We start from the raw sequence: 26211 nt of genomic DNA on the forward strand, positions 1-26211 counted from the left end.
CTGTAGGTTAAAATGTTCAGCTTTGCTGTGGTCAAACCACCAGCTGGAATTCTGTCATAGAAGGAATATTTCAGCTTGTTTTGATCTGCAAGTATGGAAAGAATTTTTTTTTTTTTTTTTAATCCTTGTGTTGATATAGTAAGGTGGCTTTGAGTTGGTAGAGTGAAGTGGCTTTAAGTTTCTTGGAAATAAAGTCAAGGTTTTTGTTCTGCGTTCTACAAGTTTAATAGAAGACTGTATGGTCTTCTAAAAGAAGTCATGGTCATCTGAAGTTACTGACTGAGTTAAGAATTAAATCTCTTTCCCAGGCTGCCTTTTGCATTATGACAGCTGTTGCTGCCTTGCCAGTGAAAAAGATCACCATAACGGGAAAAGCTTTTCCTTCTGGACTCAAGAACAAGCAACAGAGAGAAGAGAGAAAGTAATCAGGGACAACCCAGGACTAATGCAAGCTGAAAAATTTGTAATTAATATCCCCTAAATGTGATTTCTATCTATACACTCACCCTGGGGACTTCTGCACTTCCCTGCTGATTAGAGTATTGATACTTTTGGGTTTTGCTCTCTGCTAAAGGTTCATTTCACTGGGAACAGACACTACATTCATAAGAATAAGGAAGCAAGCTCTAAAAACTGATGATAAAAGAAAACCCAGCTCTCTGCCTACTTGTTGAACAGCAATTTTCACCCATCCAGTCCATCTGCTCACAGAGTTGTAAAAATTTGGGTTAATCAGCCTGCTGGTACACTCAGCTACCTTCCAGAGGAGGATGTGTTCTAAAAAGGCCCTTCTTGGCTGGCTGTTAGGGACTTGGTATTTGTGTGGCATCACACCTCAAAACAGTGGGTTGTTGATAGTGGGGGATCATTCAGAGAATGCAGGACCGTGTCTCACTTCACTGCTTCGTCTGCACAAATCATGCACATTGACTGGTCTGCGCTTGATTTTGCAGGGTAAGAGCTCTTCAGGAATTCAGTGGTACAGAATTCTTGCACCCAAATTCAGTGGTACAAATTAGTTTATTAAACTCCATTGTCTCACTTCAGTTTAGGCTCCTAATTATAAGCACCAGGGGCTCAGGGTCAGGCCAGGGTGGCACTGTGTGTGAGAGGGTTCAAGTGTAGGAACTATGAAAGGTTCTGTACCAACAAAACATTTTTGTAAGTGACAGAGCATGGAAAGTGCAAACAGAGAAGGCAACCTTGCTGGTATCTTCTCAGGTCTACTGGACAAGGCCAAAAAACATGAACAATTACTTTGTTTCTATTTTCAAAGGAAAACCAAAACCAAAACCAAAAAACCCCTCTGAACCCGAAGGTTTGGTGAAGCAGACCCTGAGCTGTTGAAGCTTCAGCAAGAGAGCTCATCTCCACCTGCCCTGGAAGCTGCTTTTAAGCTGGGCTCCTGTTTTTGCTCTTTGTCTGAGCTGTGTCCCCAGTGAGCCCTGCCTGGCCGTGGCACCCACTGATCTTCCATAACCTGTGGGCCAGTGTCTAAACACGAAAACACGGCCCTGGCCCCATCCCCAGCCCGTGACCAAGTCCTGTCATGAGCCTGCCCTGCTGTCACCTGATCTTCATTTTCCCTTCTTTCAAGGTGTCTTGGTTTTGAAAGACAGTTGTCAAGGAAAAGGAGAGCTTCCCTTGGAAGGGAGAATGTAAACCTCCTTCTCTCCAATTATTATAATTTTGCAGTTAGGGGCTTTCAGGCAAAGATATGGGAATAGGAGTAACAGTTCTTTACTAGGAGTATTCAAAGAAAAGGAAAATATAAATGTAGTAGTAAAAAAAAAAAAAAAAAAAGCAAGCAAGCAAAAAGAATCCTGGAAAACCCGTGACAGAGTCAGGGGCGTGACCTGGCACCCTGTTGGTCCAGGCACCAGGGTGTAGGAAGCAGTCCAAATAAATCCTCCTGGAGTAACAGATGTGGTTCTGTGGAGTACAGATGGACCTGTACTGTAGAAAGTCCAGTGGTGGTGAGATGGGTCCGGTCTTCCTCCGGGAATCCAGTGTAAAAAAAGGATCCCTTGTGTCCTTCAGTCCCAGTTTTTATCCAGCTGGGAACAGCTGGCTCCTCCCCCACTGTTATGGACCATCTCCCAATGGGATGATGGAATGTGTCCTGTCATTGGTGGGCCCTAATGGCCCATTATCAGAAGATGTCCCCTGGAGGATGGAGGGGTGGTGAAAGAGATAAGAAACACTGCCCCACCTGGCTCTAATGGCTGGGCCATTATCAGAAGGCATCTGCCCCCCTCCCCCCTGGAGTAACAAGAGAAGGATAAAACATCTCCCAAAAAACAGCTTTCAACAGATGAAATAGAATACACATTTTTAGGTTAAGTAATCCAAGACGTTATCCACCCCTTATTCTATGACCATCTGCATTATACCTAAATCAATAAACTCGATACACAATAAGCCCTTACACCCAGTTCTCACTTAGGATTAGGTTCCCCTGTGGCACACAGCTGGTGTTTCCATCTTTCTGCATTACCCACCAAGTGGAACCAGGTCCTTGAGTAAGAACAATCCCACCGATGGGTCTGCCTTTGCCTGAGGTGGGGTTAATCCAAACAGTCTGTCCTAGAATTTCCTTTCATATGTACCACAGGGACTTTATCTGCATCCACTGTGTGCAGGTGTTCAGACTGGGCAGGACCAGCTCGACTGATGGAGGGAGCCTTGTGTGCTGACCATCCAGGTGGCCTTTGCTAAGAACACTGAGCATCTCAGAGACCTCAAATTATGACTTCATGTCTTCCTGTAACATGTTTCATTTGCATTAATTTACAAGGAGAAGAAAACCCCCAAAGAGTCTGAAGTTCATGGCTGTAAATCAATTTCCATCAATGTGCAGTAGTCCTTGTTTTAGACATCTTCCTTTTAAGTTTTTAAATGTTCTCTTAATGTTGTGGTAACAAACCCAAATCTGGGTTATGTTTCTAATGTCCTGAAATGGCATTAATGAACTCCTTTGCTATGTATGTGCCTAGAGTCACCATCACTCCCATAAAACCAAGAAGCTGATGGATTGTCTAAGGAAATACTATTGAAAAGCATATTTCTCCCATTGAAACCCCAAAAAGGCAAAGTACTTACGTGCCTAAACTTTGTTTGTTTGTTTGTTTGTTTGTTTGTTTGTTGCTTAAATCAACATTCTTTGGTAATGTTTGCATTTCGATATAATTCAGGAATTCCCATCAGGCTTGAGATATACCTGTGCTGTACAAGGATTCTGGAGGGGTCTTCTCTCTCTTGGTCTTTTAGAGCTTAGAGAAGAGATGCATTTTTTAACCAGAACAATACCCTGGAATGGACTTCCTAGAAGGTGTGATTGATGCATTGACCCTGCAGTTGTTTAAGGAGCATTTGGATGACATCCTTAACAATATGCTTGAATTTTTGATCAGCCCTGAAGTGCTTAGGCATTTAGGTGAGATGAGCATTGTAGGTCCCTTACAGCTGAAATATTCTATTCTATTCTATTCTATTCTATTCTATTCTATTCTATTCTATTCTATTCTATTCTATTCTATTCTATTCCATTCCATTCCATTCAGTGAAACATAAACAAAACATCAAAGCTAACAACTGAGTAAGAAGACTCCTAAACTGCTTTTAAAAGCTTTCAATTAAGTTCTTCTAAAGCAAAAGATGAGTATCTTTTCTAGCATCTAATGATTCCACCTGTGTCATAGTTTGCATCTGCTCATGTGCTCATGTTGACTGCATAAATGTCTCTGCCGGTTCTGATGTTATTTATTTTATTTTATTTTATTTTATTTTATTTTATTTTATTTTATTTTATTTTATTTTATTTTATTTTATTTTATTTTATTTTATTTTTAATTCAGGGTTGTGCCAAAATATCTGGAGTTGTAGCAGCAAAGGCTGCTTAGGAATACCTGACTTATGGATCCAGCATCATGTTACAAACACCTGATGATTTGGGAGGAAAGAAGGTCAATGAGAAGAATCAGTCAAAATGAACCCTATAAAAGCTCATAGGAGCCTGAGAAGGGAAATTAAATTGCATGGTATTTAGTAAGAAGTAGAAATATAAACAGAGGGAAAGAAAGGATGCAAATCTGGCATCCAGGGTGGCGCAAGATGATTATCTAATAGGGCTTATACATGCATGTAAATATTCTAATTTCCAATTGAAATAGTTTTTTAATACCTTTCAGTAAGTATTCTAAGAGAGTGCTTTTTCTAGTGTTTTTCAGTGAGGTTTTTTGAATTGACTATTATTTTTCCCCTTTCTCCTGTATCTTCGAAATACTAGTTTTTGAGCCTTGGGGTACTTTGGACAGGACTTTTGGGACCCCAGTGAACTTTGCTGAAGCATGTGAGCTGGCAAGAGCACAGCACTCATCTTCAGACTGTACATGTGCCAATCCCAAACCAGATTTTAACCCTTACCACAAACTTTAACCCTTGCCACAAACTTTAACCCTTGCCAAAGCTGCTGTATGGGTCTGCAAATGACACAGGGAAAGGCCAAAGTGAAGGACCACGTGTATAACATTCCTATGAAAGTAGGAGCTGTCGCGCAGATGTGAATTACAAGAAAGTACTGTTCAATAAAAATGAAAACAGGTTACTACTAGGTTCCAAGTAACAATAATAAGATCTGGAACCTGGTAGCTTAATGGTTGCTTCAGCTCAAGCTGGAGTAAATAGAAGTTAAGCCTGGATTTATTCGGACAAGGATTACTACTGTTTTGTCATCTGCTTGCTGTTTACATTAAGTATTGACAGCGTAACTCAGATTCCTGTTGAATTTCTGTACCTCAGTGCAAACCTGACGGTGATTGAGGTGCACTAGACATCTAAAAGGATCCATGACTGAGGGGCCTAAGGAGCTGTACATTTCTACAGCCTGTAACAGTGGTTTCTCCCATTCAGATTTGGAAATGTTTCTGGGGTACCCAACCATTTACAAGCAAAAGATGAAAAAGCAGCTCTGTACCTCCCACAACAAACATTCTGTTTGCAATTTGAAATAACCTCTGCAAGCACTGAGACTTACATGTATAGGACGAGGGATTTAATTTAGCACTATTTCTACCTGCCTGTCTCCCAGGCTGGAGATCCCCTGGCAGAGGGTGATGACCTGGTCAAGATCAGTTGCTTGAGAAAGCAAATTTCCCTGTGCTGTCTTCAGACATAAAAAAGCTCCTTGCTACAATGGAAAAACCATGTTGGCCAGAGGTGGCTTTCAGAGGCTTCACAGACCTCGCAAGGCTCCTCAATGCCCTCCAAAGGTGTGCCTCTAAGTCCTGCCATCAGGTTGAAATTAATTTCTGTGTCACAGAGCAACAGATGCTTCAGTAGGGAGCTCAAAAATTACTTTCTTGGTTGTGAAAATAGGTGTTTTTGAAACTTTCTCCTCATTCCTCAGTTACTGAATTTAATTTTCCTCTTGAAGTCTCCCCAGATTTGCCCTTAGGAAAGTCAGATTGTCCTTGCTATCTAACATCTCAAAGAAAAAGTTCAATCCTCTGCAAAGAGCGATGATTTAGGACACAGCTGATGGGTTGCTGCTGGTTGGTTGAGCATGGTGCTGATATTGCCAAGGTCACAGGTTTGATCCCTGTGGAGGCCATGCACTTTGGAGCTGGGCTGATGATCCTTGTGGGTCCCTTCCAATCTACTCTGATTCTGTGATACAGCTGTGTCCAGTGCAGACCTTGGCACGGGCTGCTGGGTGTTCAAGCTGTCAGAAGACAATTGGTCCCTCCATGTGAGACAGAGCGTATTTTCAGGCAAAACTAGGAGGAAAAGTAGCCCCACCAGTGAAGGTACAAAAAGATAACGTACGTGGGACCTTCCTGGAAATGTTTACACTTTTCACAGAAGACTATTTCCGTACATTTCCATAATGCTAAGGTCTAAAAAAAGTGCACTGAAATTTCACGTTCACCTTTGCAACGTTTTTCAACTCTGAGTGCTGTAGTCATGGTGTACTCTTAGACCTTGTTAGACTCAAACAGGCCTCTCATGTGATGGATTCCAGAGCTTTATTCCAAAGTATACCATGAGACAGAGGTGGGGGCTGATGTTTGAGAGGTTAGGATGCATGATGTGCTGGAGATGCCCTCCTGGAAAGTTCTCAGAGGACTGTTTGCTCTCTTTTTGAGCAGCAAAGTGCAAAGTGGTCTTATATGAATAATCTTTTATTTTTTGAAAAGATAACTGTGGATTCTGTATGGTAGGTATTTTTGTGAGTTTAATGTTACCTTTTCATGAAGCTGTCACTGTCTGGTACAGTATTTGTTCAGCCTGTGTCTGGACAGAAACAATTCTGGGAAGAGTTAGAAATATTTTACTGTGCAAGCTCACTCAGTTTAAAAATAACTAGAGACTGCTTTTTGCTCAGTGACTCCAAAGGCTGAACAATCCCTAGCCAAACTTTGATGGACTTCAGAAAGGTGAGGTGGCTAGAGACGAGAGACACCATTACAGAGTGTAGATGGGTGCCTTTGTTATTTTGTAGGATTAGTGTCTATGATTCACCTGATGTACCTCTGATCACAGAATTACATTAAAGGATCTACAGCAGCAAGCAGTAGAAAGGGAAAGCATGACATGGACTTCTCCTGGAACTCTTGGAAAGCAGTGGGGAAGACAGCTGTGACCGTCTGTTACCAGTGAGGTAACAACTGCTCCCAGGGGCCAAAAATCTCTTTATAAGACAGATATTAGGCTATTAAAAAAACTAGTCTGGAGGAAACAGGCAGCTCTCTTATCCAAGGAATAGTGACACAGGCAGAACAGCCAGTAAGGTTACTTACTGAATTCAGCAGGGATGAGATGGCTGCACTCACCTGAGCTCTGAAAGCGGATGAGCTGCCCACTCTGTTAATCCTCATGCCTCAGACAGGGAAGCATGTTCACCTCTAGGAGCTGCTTTGAATTAGTTTTCACTCCAGGGACTATATCCCAGAATCACGGAATGAGCTGTGTTGGAAGAAACCCTCAAGGATCATCAAGTTCAACTCAACCCAAGAATCACACCATGTGCCTGAGTTCATGGCACAAACGCTGCTTGAACTCTGTCAGGCTTGGTGACCTCTTCCCTGGGGAGCCTGTCCAAACACCCTCTGGGTGAAGAACCTTTTTCTAAAACCCAGCCTAAACCTGCCCCGACACGGCTTCAGGCCATTCTCTTGGGTCCTGTCACTGTCCCCACACAGAAGAGATCAGTGCCTGCCCCTGCTCTTCCCCTCACAAGGAAAATGTAACTGCAGTGAGGTCTCCCCCTGAACAAACAAAATTACCTCAGCTGCTCCATGGGGCTTCCCATTTAGGCCTCTCACCGTCTTTGTGTCCCTCCTTTGCACACTCCCCAATAGTTTTATATCTCTCTTTCATTGTGGCTCCCAGCAGTGCCCCCAGCACTCCAGATGAGGCTGACCCAGTGCAGAGCAAAGCAGGACAATCCCCTCCCTTCCCTGGCTGATGCTGTCCCTGATGCCCCCAGGACACGGGTGTCCCTCCTGGCTGCCAGGGCACTGCTGGCTCATGTTCAGCTTGCCACAGACCAGGGCCCACAGGTCCCTTTCTGTGGCACTGCTTTCCAGCATCTCATTCCCCAGTCTGTCTGCACATCCAGGGCTGCCCCATCCCAGGTGTAGAATTCAGCACTTTCCCTTGTATAACTTCACATGGTGAAGTTATTTCTCAGCCCACTAATTCATTGATGTCTACCTGCAGGCCCACCCTGTCTTTAAGGGAGCCAACAGCTCCTCCCAATTTTTGTATCACCTGCAAACTTAGATAATATCCTTTCCAGTCCTGCATCTAAATCGTTAGTGAAGATGTTGAAGAACACAGAGCCCAAGATGGAGCCCTGTGGAACTCCACTAGTGCCAGGTCCCCAGTCTGATGTCACCCCATCCACTGTAACCCCTGCGCTGACCCATGACCCACTTGCTCACCCAATGCTTGATGTGTTTGTCCAGCTGTGTGCTGGACATTTGGTCCAGAAGGATCCTCTGAGAGATGGGATTGAAACCCTTACTGAAATCCAAAAGGGTTACATCAGCAGCTTCCCTTGATCAAGTAGGTGGGTAACTCTGTCATAAAAGTAAGCTAATTTTGACAGGGAGGACTTTTCCATCATGAACCTGTGTTGGCTGTGACTGATGACTGCATTGTCCTTCCTTCAGGCGTTTTCCAATATCTCTCAGAAGAGTATTCTCCATAATTCTGCCAGTCACTGAAGTGAGACTGCCAGGCCTGGAGTTTCCAGGCTCATCCTTCTTGCCCTTCTGGTAAACTGGGACGTCAGCCAGCTTCCAGTCAGCTGGGACCTATCTAGGTCCCCAAGTCCATTTGGAAATCCTTGAGAGAAGTCTCATGATGACATCAGCCAGCTCTGAGTATTCTCAGATGAATTCCATTGGGCCTATAGATTTACAGGGAACTGGGTAGTTCCCTTGATCATTCCCAGAGCCACTGCCCTCTGGCTCAGGGCACATGGGACCCCTTAATCCATCATTGGCATTGAGGACAGAGGCAAAGAAAGCACGAAACATCTCTGCCATGTCCATGTCCCTGCTTGTGAGGTGACTGTCCTCATCCTGTAACAACAGCACAGTGTGATTTCTCCACTGTGTTTTGCTATTAATGCATAAACCACCCCCTGTTTTTATTGTCCCCCTCAACTGTGGCCCATTTCAACTGCAGTGGATCTTCAACATGACAAATTTTCTCCCTGCAGTGGGGAGCAGCATCTCTGTATTCCTCCCACATCACCTGACCTTGCTTCTGCTGAGCCTGCACCTTCTTTTTTTGCCTCTACCTCCCAAAGAAGATTGCTGCTCAGCCAAGCCATCTTCTGTCTCACCTGCTTGGCTTCTGACATTTGGGAATTGCTCCTCTTTTGCCTTAGAAGATGGTGCTTAAAATGTGACCAGCACTGAAAGACCCCAGCGTTTGCAAAAGCATTTTCCCAGGATACCTTACTCAATACCTTACTCACCGATTTCCTGAGCAGCCTGAAGTCTGCTCTCCTCATGTCCAGAGCTGAGGTTTTGCTGGTGCTTTTCCTTCTCTCAACAGATTGTAAGCCTGATTTCTTCATGGTTGCTGTGGCGAAGATGGCCACCAGTCTCCACTTCACTGACCCTCTCTGTTTGGCAAGCAGCAAATCAAGGAGAGCATCTTTCCTAGCCAGCTCTCTTAGTACCTGTATCATGAAGTGGTCATCCAGGTGCTCTACCAATCTTCTGGACCTGTTTGTGCCAGCTGTGCGGTGTTCCCAGCTAGCGTCTGCCAAGTTGGAATCCCGCATAAGAACAAGGGCAGTTGATTTAGAGGTGTCTCTTAGTTCCTCAAAGAGTAATTCATCAGCACCACTGTCCTGGCTGGCGTCTCTAGCAGAGTCCCCTGATGACATCTGCATTGTTTGTCCCTTAATCCTTACCCAGAAGCCTGCAATTGTGGCATTGACAGCTGCGAGCTCCATACATTCCAGCCCTTCTGTGAGTAAAAAGATAATATATGTGTGACCTTCCTGAAAATGTTTGCACCTGTGGTGAACGCAGCTTTCGCAGAAGAGTATTTTTCTGTAGCTCTGTATTTCTAAGATTAAAAAAAAGTGCACTGAAGTTTCATGTTTATTTCTCCAGCAACGTCTCTCAGGTGAGAACTTTCAACATAGCACAGTTGGAAGAGGCAAAGAGCATGAGCCCCAGAGGCAGTCAGAATGACAGAATCACTGCATGGCAGAAAGAAAAAAAATCCATCACTTGAGTGGTTGTGAAGAATAAATTCAAGCTTCTGCCCTTAACCTACAGCTTGGTGGCTGGGTCTCAAGTCAGCCAAACCTGGCATTTATGTTCTGGGAACAGGGAGGACGCTTTGAATTGAGTCTGGAAAAGGAGACAGTAACAGCCTTTTCAATTTGTTTGCCCATAAGCAGATATAATCATCTATAATCAACCAGATTTAGGACAAGTCACCTGTTCTTTTTTTCTTTCTTTCTTTCTGGTTTGTGGGGTTTTTTGTTGGTTCCCCCCCCCCCCCCCCTTTTCCCCCCCCCTTTTTTTTTTCCTTTCCTGTCTTTGTTTAACCTATCCCATCTCAGAGAAATTACTGCTGCAATGTACTTTGATTCTGGTATGGAAACTGCCAAACAGTATCTATGCATCCTCCAGATTCCCTAGAAATAGGGAAAAAAATTAACAGAATTGTAGAATCACTAAGGTTGGAAAAGACTTCTAAGATCACTGAGTCCAACCTTGACCAAACACCACTTTATCAACTAGACCGCAGCACCAAGTCCCAGATCCAGTTCCTTCCTGGCCACCTGGGCACTGCTGGCTCCTGTTCAGTCCCTGTCACCAGCACCCCCAGCTCCTTTTCCTGTGGGCAGCTTTCCAGCCACTCTGTCCCAGCCTGTGGAGCTGCCTGGGGTTGTTGTGACCCAAGGGCGGGACCCAGCCCTGGGCCTTGTTGAACCTCACACCATCGGCCTCAGCCCATGATCCAGCCTGTGCAGATCCCTCTGCAGAGCCTTCCTGCACTCCAGCAGATCAGCACTCCCACCCAGACTGGTGTCACCTGCAAAATGACTGAGGGGGCTCTCCACCCCCCATCCAGGTCATTGATGAAGATATTAAACAGGACTGGCCCCAGCACTGAGCCCTGGGGAACACCACTGGCCACCAGCTGGGTGTAACTCCATCCAGCACCAATTCTTGGGCCCAGCCACAGACAGGGTTTTACCCAGCACAGAATACACCTGTCCGAGCCGTGGGCTGACAGCTTCTCCTGGAGAATGTTGTGGGAGTCACTACCAAAGGCTTGGAAGTCCAGGTAGATGACATCCACACAGCCCTTCCCCAGTCCACTAGGTGGGTCACCCTGTCAAAGAAGGAGATGAAGTTGTTCAAGCCTGATGTGCCTTTCACAAACCTCTGCTGAGGGAGCCTGATCCCCTGGTTGTCCTGTGCATGCTGTGTGATGGCACCCAGGACAATCTGCTCTGTAACCCTCCCCACAGCACTGAGGTCACACTGTCAGGCTTGTAGCTCCCCCAGTCTGTCTCTGACCCTTCTTGAAGATGGGCATCACATTGGCCAGCCTCCAGGATGAATCATTTTCCTGTAATGACTCAAAATGACTGTGACTTAAATCTTTACTATCCCACAGAAACAGCAGGAGAGAAGATGGCACAAAGAAACTGAACAAAAAGTTACATTCAGTGAAGTGATAACAGCAGTGGAAATAGGTCTAATAAGGTTTTCTAAAGCAAAAGTAAAATGTTCTTGTTTTGCTAAGACTGCCCCTTATGCAGTTGAAATGAACTGCCAAGTTTTAAAGACCTATTTACTTCTTCTGAGCGCTTAAGTGCACTGGCATGGAACACTTACCATCTTTTGTGCATCTGCAGAATGTCAGACATGCTCAGCTTCACTGCTTTCTTCCCTGACAGTAAGAATGGCTCAAATAAAGTTCTAAAAGTGCAGGAACACTGGCATGTCCCTAGGGTTATGCCAGCAGACAACAGCATTCATAGAAGCAAGGTGTCCTGGTCTCAGAAAAAGCAGAATTCTAAGTGAATAATGCCTTTTTCTCCTCCCCTTTCTCATTTCATGTTAGAATGACAAAGGAGATGGGAAGTAATGCTGCACAATTAAGCACTAAATTCTTTAAGTCTGTTAGGCACTCAAGTACACACAAAATTTATTTCAATGGAAGGTGAGGGAGAGAAGCTATGCTTGAAGCCCAAGGGGGGAATGCATATAACAGATACTAGTAAAATGGAGAATAAACCATAATACAAGTGGATACAAATTCACCTCTACCAGCAGCCATGTCTGCTTCACAGAAAAAAAAAAAAAAAAAAAAAGATTTGGTATGTAAGTAGCTCCCTTTCACTTGCAATGAACTCATGTCTTAGTACTGGGGTCCTCTCTTGAGTTTATCTCCATCTCTTGGTGTGAGAATAGCTGACTTAAAGTTGTATTGCAGGTGGCAGATGATGCAGTACATAGTTTAAACTCTTTATATCACCAAAAGTGACAAATGTAATGAAACGTCACTGTATGTCATCATAAAAATGGATTGTGCATGAAAAGATGACATTGAATACTAAGAACAAACCCAGCAAGCAGCCACCTAAATTGGAAGTTGTCATGAAAATGGTCCTTGTCTTGTGTATAAATCTCCAATACAAATTTTCTGGTCCCTCTGAAAACACAGTAACTTCATGTTGCAGTAATTTGTTGTGATTCAGCCTTTTGACAGCAACTTGGCATACAGGGGAAGAAAACAGAAGCTGTCAACATCTAATTGGATAAGAATTTTGTTCTTACTGTGTCAGCCATGGTCACAAATATAACAAGGAAGGAAAGAACACCATACAGATTGAAACACAAGCTCTTTATAATAAAGACAGGAGAATACATAACACTGTCTGATCAAGGCACAGACTTCAACATGCTCTTCAGCATACCCATCTCTGTGTGAACATAGAGTCAAAAATATGATAAACACTGCCACACTGAGAGTCTTCATCAAGCTAATGGAGAGACAAGGACTAGCACCTGCAAAGCAGATGTGACTTCTGCATGAGAAAGAAGTGCTGGTGTGTCTGCATCAACCTACTCGCTTGAGCTCTTGGTTGTTAAGGGGAAGTAAGAGTGATGCACCAGCTTCCAGTTAACTTTTGTTTTATATCCTGTTTAAATATCTGTTGAGTAAAATATACTTTCTGACTTTCCTCAGAGAGAACAGGCAGGCTGCCTCTGGATAATCCTCCACAGCATTTTCATTTCAATGTAATTAACGGAGTTACCCCCTGTGCAAACATGGCCCTTGCTGTTTAAACACTCATACGAGTACCCAGTCCTTAAGTTCTGCTCTCACCGAGTGGAATGTTCAGTTTCATCAAAACAGAATTAGGCAAATGCTGACTTGTGACTTGTTCCACACTGTTTGTTTATTGCTTTTTTCTCACCTACCTTTTACACCTTTTATCAGCACAGGAAGACTAGGGCTGAGTGACTCCCCAAATGATTCACAAGTCAACTGCAAAGAACTCAAAACTGTATCACTCACCTCTTTGCCTACCCTGAACCTACTTCCCCTTCTTTAAGGTCAAGAAACCGCATAAACTACTTCTGCCAGCTCCTTTTGTGAACCTATGTTTCAGCATACAGTTGAAGTCGCTATTCAAAAACTTGAGGGACTTTAAGACATTGCAGAGGTTTTTCAGGGGATGAACAGAGGGGAAAGCAAGACACCAGCCCAAAAATCCCTTAATAAAAATTGATTTTGTTTTTAATATTCTGTGTCCTGTTTCCTAGCTTAGACTGTGTGTTTGGTAAACCTCCAAGCATTCGTGAAAAAGTGACAGTAGGCTGGGCATTATTAACAGAGCTATAAATGCTTAGACAGGGCTGAGCATGTATCAACAGCTCAGTAACTGCACACAACTTTGAGGCTTACCACTGCCTCAGCTGTGCCTTTATCTCAGCGTGCACAGAGGCCGTGGCAGCATTTCCTGTCTTTATGCCTCCACAATCACTGAGTCACAAGCTCCATGCATGAGCTGAGGGAGTGAAAAATACTTTGCACTGAGGACCCAAACACACTTAAGGAGGAAGCCATTTATATCAACGGGTAAAAGAGCCTGTATTTTCTTTGTTTCTTTCAGATGTGAGGGGAAAATAAATACTATTAATAGTATCTGAAATGTATAAAAGATGTTAAATGTTTTTCATCTGGCCCACTTATACTGCTGCCTACTTCACAGGAGAAACCGATGCATGAAAGAAAACATCTTGCTAGTTCCTTCACTTTGCTTGTCTTCATCAGAGCCCGAGCTACAGCACTTCCAATTTTATTACACTATTTCTGAAATTAAAGGAGGAAATGAGCTGTCCTCAATATGGACTGTAGCATTGTGCTTTTTTTGGGTACAGTCCGAAAGGTATTTCAAATATTTTGCTCGTCAGCTTGTACTAGAGAGGGAATTCTGTAAAAGAAAAAATAGTTCCATCTTAAACACAGAATTATACATACCTTAAGTAAAGATTTTCTCCTTTTTGTTGGAAAGCAATTTGGACAGTTATGCACTACAACAATTTTCCCACTACCTTTTTTTTTTACTTTTCATATAGTAATGTGCTAAGATTGCCAGGAGAACAACTCACCTTGAAAAATACAGTAAATTCATACAGAGAAACAGCAAGACAACAATTAAAATTCTACTCTGGTAGAAACGAACTCAAATCCTAAACAAAATAGCAGGACCAACTGCAGTGGAGGCATAAGCATGTCTTACATCTTAAATGTATTTTATTTTAATGTTAAAAAATAATTGCAGGTCTTTTGGGGGTTTTATGAAACTCAGAGAGAAAACGGAAAATATTTTGAAATTACTAAAACTTGATAAAAGAAACTGCAGCAAAGAATTCAACTGTATTTCTTCATGCAAATTGATACCATCATATGACTTACAGTTACTGACCAAACCCAAAGCTACTTTCAATTTCAACAGAAATGTATCTTAGTTAATTTTTATTATCCACGTAAACGCTCATCTGCAAATAATGAGTTCTTGAAAAATAAATGAAACTGGGTCACTGCAAATTCATCAGGGACTCTGGGGATGGGTAATGTGATACCGTGCCTTTTATATCCAAGTTGTCAGTTTAAATCCAGTCTAGGCCAGCAGTGACTCAGTGACTGGAGCCTACTGCCATATGCTTTTTGTCATGGCTAACAGGTTAGTAGACTTGGTTCATTTTGCAGTGAAAAAAAATTACATCTCTCTTTGGTCTTGTGAAACTGTCACTGAAAACTAAACTATCCTGCGTCACGGAATCACAGAAGGATAAATGGCAGGCACCCCTGGAGGTCCTGAATGGAAGACTCTGGTCCAATCCCTCTGCTCAAGTAGGGACACGTCCAGGTGGCTTTTAAGTATCTTCAAGGGAGACTTCAAAAGCTCTCTGGGCAAGTTGTTCCAGGGCTCAGTCACTTTCACAGTAAAAGTTTTAGGATATTCATGGGGACTGCCTGTGTTTCAGTGTGTCCCCACTGCCTCTTGGTCCTGTCCTGAAAAGATCCTGGCTTTGCCTTCTTTGCACCTTCCCTTTCCCATTATGAATTCACATCAACAGGGTGCCTTTGAGCCCACTCTTCTTCATGCTGAACAGTGCCAGCTTTCTCAGACTCCCTGTGTACGTCATAGGCTCCAGTCAATCCTTTACCTGTGTCAGTGGCCCTTTGCTGGACTTCCTCCAGTATGTCCACATCTTCTCTTCAGCTGGAGCCCACTACTGTACAAAGCACTCCACATACATCTCACCAGTGCTAAGGTGAGGGCAAGGATCACCTCTCTGGACCTGCTGGAAACACTCCTCCTAACACAGTCCAGGATACCCTCTTTGCCAAAATAATGCACTGCTGTCTCATGTTCCACTTGATGTCCACCAGGACTTTGTTCTTTGAACGCTGCTTTGGACACCGGTACTATCAATGTGAGCCTCTGAGATCAGTGATATTCTCTGTGAAATACTGGGTCTTCCATTCAGACAGGGCGCACACTAGGAGTAAGATGTTTGAAATTGCTGAATCTAACCAAAGCTGACTTCTCTCAGCACAGGGCTAATATAAACAAATGGGTACCAGTCCAAATTATTGATCACTTTTCAAATAAGCTACAAAAATCTGAAGCAGTTAACCTACTGCAAGGCAGTATGAAGAGCCTTATTGCAGACATACTCTCAGAAGTTCATACAACAAAGATGCTCCTAGGCTTGTCCATTTTTTACACAATGTATGTTCAAATTTAAGGTTTGATTTTGCAGAGTAGCAATGTTAACTGCAAACAGAAAGTTCAAATGTTTACACTACCACATCTTATTGCATCACCTCTGTGGCACCTCAAGATAAGACTTAAAATAAACTGACTTATGCGCTGCCTGCACAGCTAATTCTATTCATGCCCACTAAGGCATATGGACATACATTTCCTGAAAGGAAAAAAAAAAAAAATTATTGCTATATCACTTCAATGGTAATTAAGTAATGAATTATGCTTTTATTTCAAGGTATCAGTCTACTACTTAAATCTACTTAAATTTAAAATACTTAAGTTTAGTCTTTATGTATTGCGTATCTTCTCTCCATCTCAGAAGATACTTCTGTGATATCTGAATTTTTAATCCAGGAAGGATATAAAACTGATATAGTAGTAGAGCTCTCTACAGCAGACACTTTTGTCCCCTCGTTGCTACTATAAAAATGTTTTTGTGGAACATGTAACACACGGCCGCATCTATTGAACTTGGTTATTTCTTTATAAGAAAAACACCAACACCACATTCTTCAAAATTACTGGAATTTTATTTGCCTCAGGCTTATGACTCGCAACCAAAGACATTGTGCAAAGAAAGCAAAGATTAAGTACACTTTAGGGAAAAGGTGATAATCCACACTGGTAACATAGATCAGTCTGATGAAAGAAGCCATACGTTACACTATATAGATTGCAATATTCAATAGCATTTTAACCCCAACTTCTTTAATAGAGAAAAAAAAAAAAAAGTTAAGCAAAGTTTACAGTAGACATAAATTTGATACAATTCAAAACGCCTTTTTCTGAAGATCATCAAGCATAAAGTGGAAAAACATATATGGGGCAAGATGTATGGAAGCTAACTACTGAACATTTATAAGCTATTAAACAAAGTCGCATATATGTACCACAGTGTAAAAAACCAATACAGGACAAATAAAAAATTTGAAATCTGCCTGATGAAAAATAAAATAACCAGTGGTTTTCAATGACTTCTCCTGGTTATCTATGCTACAAAAGACTTTTTTGTTGTTGTTGTTGCCTTTCTGATGCCACTGAAAAAAAAAACTTATCAAATCATAAAACCAGGCACAATCAAACCATTACCAAGTCAAAACCAGCCCATAGAAATATACTATCAAACCACATTTTCCCTCAAAAGGTTTCTTTGTTGGTGGTTTTTTTTTTTTTTTTTTTTGAGGCCCATTTGGTCACAATATGTTACATTTTCTTGCCTTTTTTTTACACCATGATATCATATGTTTGTCTGGCACTATCCTAAAGCTAATTTATAGAGAATGAGAATACAGAAACAACCCGATGTCTATTTGACAAAAAGAATTCACTGGGTGTAAAATAGGAGAAAAGAGAAGAGAAGGGGGAGGGGTCAGTTCTGCCAAGAAAATAAACCCTATGGATCACTCATCATCACTTCCGCTTGCTTCCGACTGGTCCTAGAGGTAAGAGACACAAGACAAGTCAGAAATTCTTTCCAGCTATTCTGTGGAATTTGTTAAAGAAGGAAAAATAAAAGGAAGTACGAGGAAGAAATATGACAATTAAACTGACAAATCAAGATAGCCTGAAGAAAGGTACTGTGTTATCTAGAATTTCTCTTTCATGAAATTTCATCTAATTGCTGTAGACTTCTTTAGGGGGGGAAGACAGAGAGTCAGGAAACACCAGCTCTTTCTTTCTATCCAGACATTTAAAAACAACTGGGAAGACATCTATTTTCTTTTGTTGCAATAATAGAAGCACCCACTAAGAAAAAAAAAAAAAAAAAGGTAAAAAATAATCAAGCTGTAAGTTTTTCATCTGTGGACGAAAGTGAACAGACCATGAGGCTTAAATGTTCAGTGAGTGTAGGAACAGCTCCGAGAAATAAGATCCAAACTTCTCAGACTTCGTGTCTTCCAGCACTGGGACCAGATCTCGTAAGCGCACTCAGATACAGTTAACACCCCCACCCAATTCTCTCAGGATGATCACTACAAGTTAAATATGTGCTTAAGCATGAATAGTTGAGAATTCTGACAGCAAGCAGGACAGGGCAGAGATGCAATCACTGCAACCACTTCCACAGTCTCACTGAGCAAAACTTACATTTTCATCTTGATCCTCATCACTATCATCATCACTCACGACAGGCTTGGCTTTTGCTCTGCTTTGCCTCTTCTTGCCTTTTCCCTTCTCCCGACTTTTTTCATCCTTCTTATTTAACTTGATTTTGACTTTCACTGATTTTGCTGCAAGAAGTTTAACAGCGTACATTAATGTAACATTCACTTATCAAATTTAAATGCTGTCTCCTGTTCACAGAAATTCACCTCTGGTAGCAGCCTGAAAAGGCATTCCCTTCTGACTTTATATGGACTGTGGAACAACAAAGAGGTATTTGCTTTTATTTCTCTTGTTCTTAATAGTTTTAACAATAATATATATTAAATTATAAAGACAAATTTTAAGTTAAGTATATGCAGCTTCTTTTCATTATCAGAATGTATGATGTGTACAGATAGTATATGGTCCTGTGAGAAGATAGGCATGTAAAAATATTTTCTTCCATACCACAGAAATGTTTAGCCTCTGTATAAACACACTTTTTTTGTATTTTAAAGTATAGAAATGGTTACTGGTGAATTTTGGGTTGACGTCTTTCTAAATAACACATTATTCTGATTCCATAATATCCACTCATTTCCAAATGAGCTACAGAAGCTGCATGCTTAGCACACATGTGTCACACACTTGGAAGGGTAGCTCAGGGCCAAGTACTGCAGCTTCTGTACCCAGAGATAAGGGGTAGCTGGAATTTGGATAGATGGACTGGATGGCGTGAGGTGCAATGAAGGAATCCATCCTTTTTCACTTCATCATGTTTCCAAATCTGCAGGGATTTAATGAGTGCTCTGAAATAATCAGAGTTTCACTTCGTCCTCGTCACACTGAAGAGTGTTTTCAACATCATCAGGTTCTTAGCCATGTGCTGAACTTTGTATGTCACATCATGCCTGAAGGTTGACCGCTTCCCAATGAAGACTGTCTCTAGCCTTTTCGGCCACTTCCATTTACAAACAGCATGAACAGGCCCTGAAGGGCTTATAAACAACTACAGCTGCCCACAAAAGCACCTCTGTGATTTGTTTCTGGCTTAAGAATAGTTTAAATAGAAGTAAGCCAGAACACCCAGCTGAAAGAACAAAACAACGTTACACCCAAGCAACCTTAGCAAGAAACTACCTTCACCAATGGAAAATAGCAGCTTATATTCAGTCTCCATGCAGAAGCAGCAAAACCTGCTCTTCCATCCCCAGATATATTTCCTTGTCAATATCTAGCAGGGGACTCACATTCTGATTCCGATTCCTCCTCTTCATCTTCCTCTTCATCATCATTGCTTTCATCCTCGCTTTCCTCTTCTTTGGCTATCTTCTGTCGTGCACTTTTGAACACAGACTGAAGAACAATGGAATCCTCATAGATCTACAGTACAGGTACAAATCTCTGTCAGAACTATGAAGTCAGGCAGAATCAGAAATTCACAGCATAGACCTAAATTTCCAGTGAAATTCTAAAGAACACATGGCCTTTTCAAATACCAAGGAATAATGTCTGTTGCATGAATTGTACAAGACATGCCAACATTAATTCTTCATGCTCTAAATGAAGAAATTTGTCAGTAGTGAGCTGCAAAGAAACAACTCTTCTAATGTATTACATCTAAAATGTCTAGTTAATGTTTTTCTTCTTATTCCTACTACCATAGGAACTATTGTGCATTTTCATCAGATCATAACACCCTTGAAAACCTGCCAAAGGAACAGACTTCAGCAGTAAGCACCTTAATTAAAACATGGGTTATAGTCTGACAATACAGTTAATAATGACAAATGGCTAACCCTCATTTAATTATCTCTACGCTTTTTTTCTGAAATCCGAAGAGGCTACAAGGAAAATAATTTATCCCAAGCAGCTCATCCCTTCCTTCCTCTCACATCTAAAAAGACTGAAAAAAACCCTAGGGTCTGCTCTAAATTGAGCATGTGTTCTCAAACTTTCTGTAGTAACCAAAGTATCTCAGGTAAATCAGATTTTCTCTCTAACCTCCAGCATGAGTGGACTCTCAAGAGTGACTATTTTTGGCTTCTAACATATTTCTTAGATTAGCATAGTAAAAATCTTGTTGTGTTGCTGAGTGTCTGATTCTTTGTCATCACCTGAATAAAGGACCTTGTGCAGTTTGTTTTGTAAAATGCCAGAAGAGAAGCCCTGCACAATTCAGCACCAAACAATTAAGAATAATTACTAGAAGAGTACAGAGTCACAGACTGCATTTGATTTTAGCATCATCAGAATCATCACAATCATCATCATCATCTACCTTGGCTGTCTGTTATTCTACTCCTCTGGCTAAATGACACACTTTCTAGTGCGAAGACAGTGGAAGGATTTTTGGCTGCCATTATGCAGTCTGCACGCTAAACGCGATAGAAGCACTCTAATACTTTGTCGGTTCAATAAATTGAATTAAAAGAAGTTCATTCAGAATACTTAACAAGAAATATCAAATTCCTACTTTTTTCATTGACCACCAAGTGCTTTTTTGCCTTTCACTGAGATGGTTCCTTGTTCTGTAAGCTCCTCTGTGCTTTTTGTTTGAGATGTTTGACTGCTCTCAATCATGCTAAATTTTTTATATATCTATTATTTATAAAAAATAATTACGAATGCTTTGAGAAGGCTGCTCTCCTTCAATCCTTACAACATTAGTGAGATGTGAGACTCCAGAACTTCCTTCCTTAAAGTCAAATAACATTTTTCTTTCTCTTATACCTACTTCTTTTTAAGTCAGCTATTGATAGAACCTGCCAAGTTCCTCTTGAGAACTATTTATTTTTCATATATATATATAAGCCTAGCATATTCAGTTGTTCTTAGGAAAGGTTCTTTCAACTAACCTTCTGTTCTTTCTCACAAAAACACTTTCCTAAGTCAAGAAGAATTAAAGACCTGTACAATATTTTATTTTTTATGCTGTCCACTACATATTTAGGGCATCAGCGTGACCCAAAGTTTCAAACAGTTCCCAATGAAATAGAGGGGTTTCAAAAATTATTTTAACCTTCTTTATGTGGAATTATTTGTAATATTCCTCTCTATTTTGATACACAAAAAACCCCATGGGGCTGCTTCATGAAAAGCTGTGCAAATAAAAAATTTATTATTTTGACAGAAACGCAAGTCCAACAGGTTTCAAAAAATCAAGCAACAGTGACAGTAGAACTTCCTTCCAAAAGGGAGAAGCAATGACAAAAGAACTTCGCAACAAATTACAACCATTCATGAGAAATCTTCTGTTTGAAAAGACACACAAGCATTTTTAACCCTGTACACACCTGTGTGTCATTTGACTGTTACAACATGAAAAGTTTTCCAAAACACTGAGGTTTCATTGAGGACAAAAGCCGTAGCACATAAATCCATTCTATCACTGAAAACCCTGAATAAGCTTCCATCTCAGATGGAGCTGCTTTGCTCCGAGGAAAAGCAGCAAGTGCCACACTAACAGAACACTTGAAGTCCACTGTGTGCTTAAACAACTGCCTGAATTAGCCCTGAAAATTTACATCTGGACATGCAGCAAAATCTTGTCCCAAGAATTCTACCATAATTATTTTAGTTTTTAAAATATTTTCATTTGATTTATTTGTAGTTGCTTCCATGTAACTGAAGACAGTAAAAAATCACAAGTACATATTACACAAATAATTTTTATATATCTTGATATTAAAAATAATCACTAAATGATGAACTGAATCCAACAATTCTTCATATTAAATTCCACACTCATTTTTAATTCTCAAAATTTAACATAAACTCTCCAATTTAGCTAAATGTTATCACTAATATTTAGAAATTTTAAGGAAACTATCATTATTGGCAGCATCATCCTTCAGTTTACTTTTATTTAGGCTTCAAATAACATGTTTTTTTATCTCTTGCATGTTATGGAAGCTGTCTTCATGGTCTTTGCTTCAACTGAATATTGTGTGCATCACACTTTTTGGATCTCTTCTATAAAAATAATCATCCAAGACTTTGTTCCAAAGTATTTTGAGAAAACTTTCTTATCTGTTTGTCTTATCTTCCATATCTGCCATCCAGATTTTGTATTCTTTTCTTTTGTATCAGCACCCTACTCCAAATTCTGAGCCAAATCATGTGTGCAAAACATCTGTTTGAGATGAGTTTGCCTTCTAAACCTGAGACTCATCTGGGATTTATTCCTACTGTTTCTTAAAGCGGACACTGACCTTTCAACAATACAAAAAAGTTTAAAAAACAGAGGTTTCAGACGGTAAAAAGCTTCATATATATATATATATATATATATATATCTTAACTGATGGACAGCCTTGGATTTTTATCTTCTATTAGCAGGATTGAAAATCTTTCTATGATGTATTTCCTCAGCATCCTGTCCTAGAGCCGTACTGTTGCATCTGCTACTTCTGTGATCCACTGTGGAAAACCTAAACTGATACATAATTTCACACACTGCTTTTTACCACAGATTCAAATAGTCTTACTGCAGCCTTAAAATACACATAGATCAGAAAAATCTGATCTCAGAATTAGCGCTAAACCCAAATTTTCTGAATATTCACGCAGTGCAGCAGTGTCCGGTGAATTCTGGATTCTAAAAATGTGGACATTTTTCTCTACTTGAAGTAGGAATTGAAACAGAGAGTTTATATATGAAAATAATAACTAACAAGCACTAAAATCATTACATAGGGGAAACCTGTATGTTTAACAGAAATTAACTTGTTCAGACCTGAGATCCCTCCAAGTTGAATGTTTGTGCATTGTGACACAGCAGCATGACATCTTTTTCTAAATCCCCAAGACTCCGATATTTATGGTTGCGAATTCTTTCCTGTTGCATTTGTTGCGGAAATGAAGACAAGTATTGATGAGCAGTGGTGCAAAAAGAAGAACAGCAGAGAGGACACTGAATTAATATTTGATACAACACATTAAAAGCTTTCTATTAAAAAATTTTACCTAGGCATCAAGATAAGTATCTGTTTAAAACAACCACGTTGTTATCATATTACTCAAAAAAATGTATCAAGGTAAAAGAGCAAAAAATAAGCAATTTCTTTGTGAACTGTAGGAGTTAAAAGCAAGAAAAATGGAACTCTTTTAGTAAAAGAAGTTCCAGTTTTGTCTTTCTAGCAAAGCAACCCAGTAACTGTAACATAGGTGAAAGATACAGAATTATGACATCACCCAAGGTGCAGCTTGCTGCCTAGACCCCATGTACCAAACTCTGTTCGGATCTGACATGGCTCTTCCAGGATATGAGGCCAGGGTCCAGAAGAGGAAGCCCTGTGAGGAGCAGCTGAGGTCATTTGGTGTGTTCAGCCTGGAGAGAAGGAGACTGAGGAGAGATCTCATTGTGGTCTAGGCAACTTCCTCATGAGGGGAAGAGCAGGGGCAGGCACTGATCTCTTCTCTGTAGTGACCAGTGACAAGACCCGAGGGAATGGACTGTAGTTGTGCCAGGGGAGGTTTAGGCTGGATATCAGGGAAAGGTTCTTCACCCAGAGGGTGGCTGAGCACAGGAACAGGCTCCCCAGGGAAGAGGTCACAGCACCAAGCCTGACAGAGCTCCAAAAGCAATGGACGACGCCCACAGGCACTTGGTGTGATTCTTGGGGTGTCCTGTGCAGGGCCAGGAGTTGGACTTGAGGATGTGTCCATCCTTTCCAGCTCAGGATATTTGTGGTTCTATGATTTTAAATGTAGGGATAGGTACATTCCTCTAGAACTATTAAATCCTTGTCAACGCTGTGTTTTCACCAGATCTGTTGACAGATTCACAATAATGTCTTTGCAAAAAAGGCACGGAGATGTCATCCATGTCACACTACTATAGTTCGATTTCACCTTGAAATTACAGTGATACACTGCAATATACACTAAACAAAATCACTAACAAGGTGTGTGACAATGTTTAAAATCTAATCCACCAATACAGGCGGCATGAAATATTCATATTGTTATTTTAAAAACAACTTTATGCTCATCCTTCTAAAAAACAAAAAGAAATAGAGGAATCTCCACTTCCAAAATTCCCCCATGCCTTACCTTTATTTTTTTGAAGTCCACTGGCTTCCTAATCAATTCATAATACTCCGGTAGTTCTTTCCTAGACGGGAGCTGAATGAAGACTTCACTTAGCTGCCGTCCTGAACTGTTGAGAAAAACAACGCCATATTGAAAAGAATTACTACAACTTTCTCACAAAACACACACACAATCTAATAGTAAGAAAAAAATTAAAATAATGGAATAAAATCACAGTTTTTCTTTCAAAGAATTAGAAACTGAACCCTGATTTTTATATTTGGTACAAAAAATTAACTAACAATTTGACATTTGAAACCGTTGTCCTAACGTATCATTAATATGTCACTGACATCTAACATCACTAGAGATGAATATGTATAAGAGGCTTTATGAAAGAAGAATCAAGATTTGCATCTGAATTCCACAATCTTTTGCTGAGTACACTCTTATTGTTTCCTTGGTTTTGTTCAGTAATTTCTAGCAATTATCCCTTCTGTCACTCTTAAGTTTGTCTTCTTGTTCACTCTACAGTTATTCTCGTAATTCCTCTTCATAGCAAACCATACTGGTTTCCCTGATACTATATGCTGGCTGCTATTAGACTAACTTGACGTTACAACAAAAAAATTAGTAACTTCTGTTAATGAGTGTTGGTTTTCTGTGAAGATCATTTCAACTATATCAAAAATCACTAATTCCATTTGTACCTCTTCATTCATTTGAAATAAAGTGACAGATTATTTATAAAACTTTTATACTGTCGGAACATGTGCCTATAACCCAGAGATGTCCAAATTCTCCAAGATTCCCATGCTTCCCACTGTTTATCTTCTTTTAATAGTTACTATAACACTTCCATATTGTGGATCTTTTTAAAATCTTCCTACTTGTTATCTTCCAAATAATACATGGCTGTACGTCACCTTGAGAGGAAATGTGCTGATGAAACTTAGGGGTTTAGTTGGTCTTGTGCTGTTTTTGGTTGGGTTTTCTCTCCCATGTGGATGTACTTTTCACAGAGTAGCAGAAAAAAAGCAGTCCTGTGAAGAACTGCACACAGCATTCACAAGCATTTCCCAGTTCACATTCACACGCTTCCTTCTCTCCCAGCTACTCCAGAGGGGCCCTGTTTCTCAGCTGAATTTCCAGATAGTATCTCAGGAACACCAAATTCCACAGGAGTTGGGCAAGAAGGCTACCAAATACTGTTTTTCCCCTGGGCTTTCTCTTGCAACCACCCGCCAGGGTGGTGTAGGATCTTATCAGACATTAAACTAAAACTGAATTGAAGATTAACTGAAGCAATTCTGCAATGGACAATAGGATGGTAAAAAGCACAAAGCTGGCAACAGCTCTGCCCTTAATGGAAGTAATGAATGCTTACTATACAGTATGCACTTCTTAATGCCTGAGGTAACATCAGAATTTCAGAAAGTACTATTTTTCTTATGGTCCTGATAGATTAATGAACAAGAGGAAATAAACAGATTTTCCTCATTTCCTAACTATGTGGCGCTCACCTTATCCACAATTTTTTACTGTTCTCAGTTTAGCCCTGAGGGAGTGCTGCCCTTCCCATCTCAGAGGACAATAATGTAAATACTCTAATTGCAGACAGCTAATCGGCATTGTTCTACCAAAATCTTGGCACCAACAGGCAGCTGGAGTATTTTTTCATTCAATGCAGAGCTAGAAACCAAAAGCCTCTGTCTCGTTCTGTACAGTTGTGTCTGACTTGCAGCAGCAGCAGCAGCAGGCCTTGCCTACTCAGCAGCAGCTGCCAAGCTGCCTCCTGGGTCTCAGCAAGGCTCTGGCACACACCTGAGTGTGCTCCTGAGCCTGGCTGCTGCAGGTGAGACAAAGCAGTGGGCGTACAGTGCATCCCTGTCTCAGGAGGGCAGAGGGAAGTCTATGTACTCCATACAGTGTTACCCTGGTTTTTCTGAGTTTTTTAAAGCTTTTTGATTTTCATAAAAATGGAGTCAGACCTTTTAGCTACTGTACAATATTAGGAGCAGTTTCTGCCTTTTTCCCACATATGTAACATAAAACATATGTTTTTCATTCTCTGTCCTTTGTTTGCATATTTCTAACCTGAAAACAATTGTAACTGACAGTTGGTCTGGCCACTGAGGTTGAGGGGTGGAAAACCCCAGAAGCCAATCTTCGGCCAGACCCACAAATGCATAAAAAGTAAGAAATAAACAAGGAGGCTCTCTCCGCCCTGACTCAGCTTGAGCTGG

The 26211-nt window shown here is 40.9% G+C and overlaps 1 protein-coding gene across 7 annotated transcripts in view; it reads right to left on the reverse strand.

Moving 5' to 3' along the window:
* Positions 1-16355: 16355 nt before the first annotated feature.
* SMARCA2 (SWI/SNF related, matrix associated, actin dependent regulator of chromatin, subfamily a, member 2) overlaps positions 16356-26211 on the reverse strand; it is a 120183-nt gene continuing 110327 nt past the window's right edge. For all 7 annotated transcript variants that reach the window (XM_040089304.2, XM_040089308.2, XM_040089302.2 and 4 more), the window contains 5 exons: positions 23987-24092; positions 22668-22769; positions 19180-19312; positions 17933-18075; positions 16356-17280 (listed from right to left, as the gene is read on the reverse strand). In XM_040089304.2, the coding sequence (XP_039945238.1) occupies positions 17245-17280; positions 17933-18075; positions 19180-19312; positions 22668-22769; positions 23987-24092 (520 nt within the window). In that variant the 3' untranslated portion in view covers positions 16356-17244. The remainder of the gene's footprint in view (positions 17281-17932; positions 18076-19179; positions 19313-22667; positions 22770-23986; positions 24093-26211) is intronic.

This window comes from Hirundo rustica, chromosome Z (genome assembly GCF_015227805.2).
Source record: "Hirundo rustica isolate bHirRus1 chromosome Z, bHirRus1.pri.v3, whole genome shotgun sequence".
Classification (NCBI taxonomy): domain Eukaryota; kingdom Metazoa; phylum Chordata; class Aves; order Passeriformes; family Hirundinidae; genus Hirundo; species Hirundo rustica.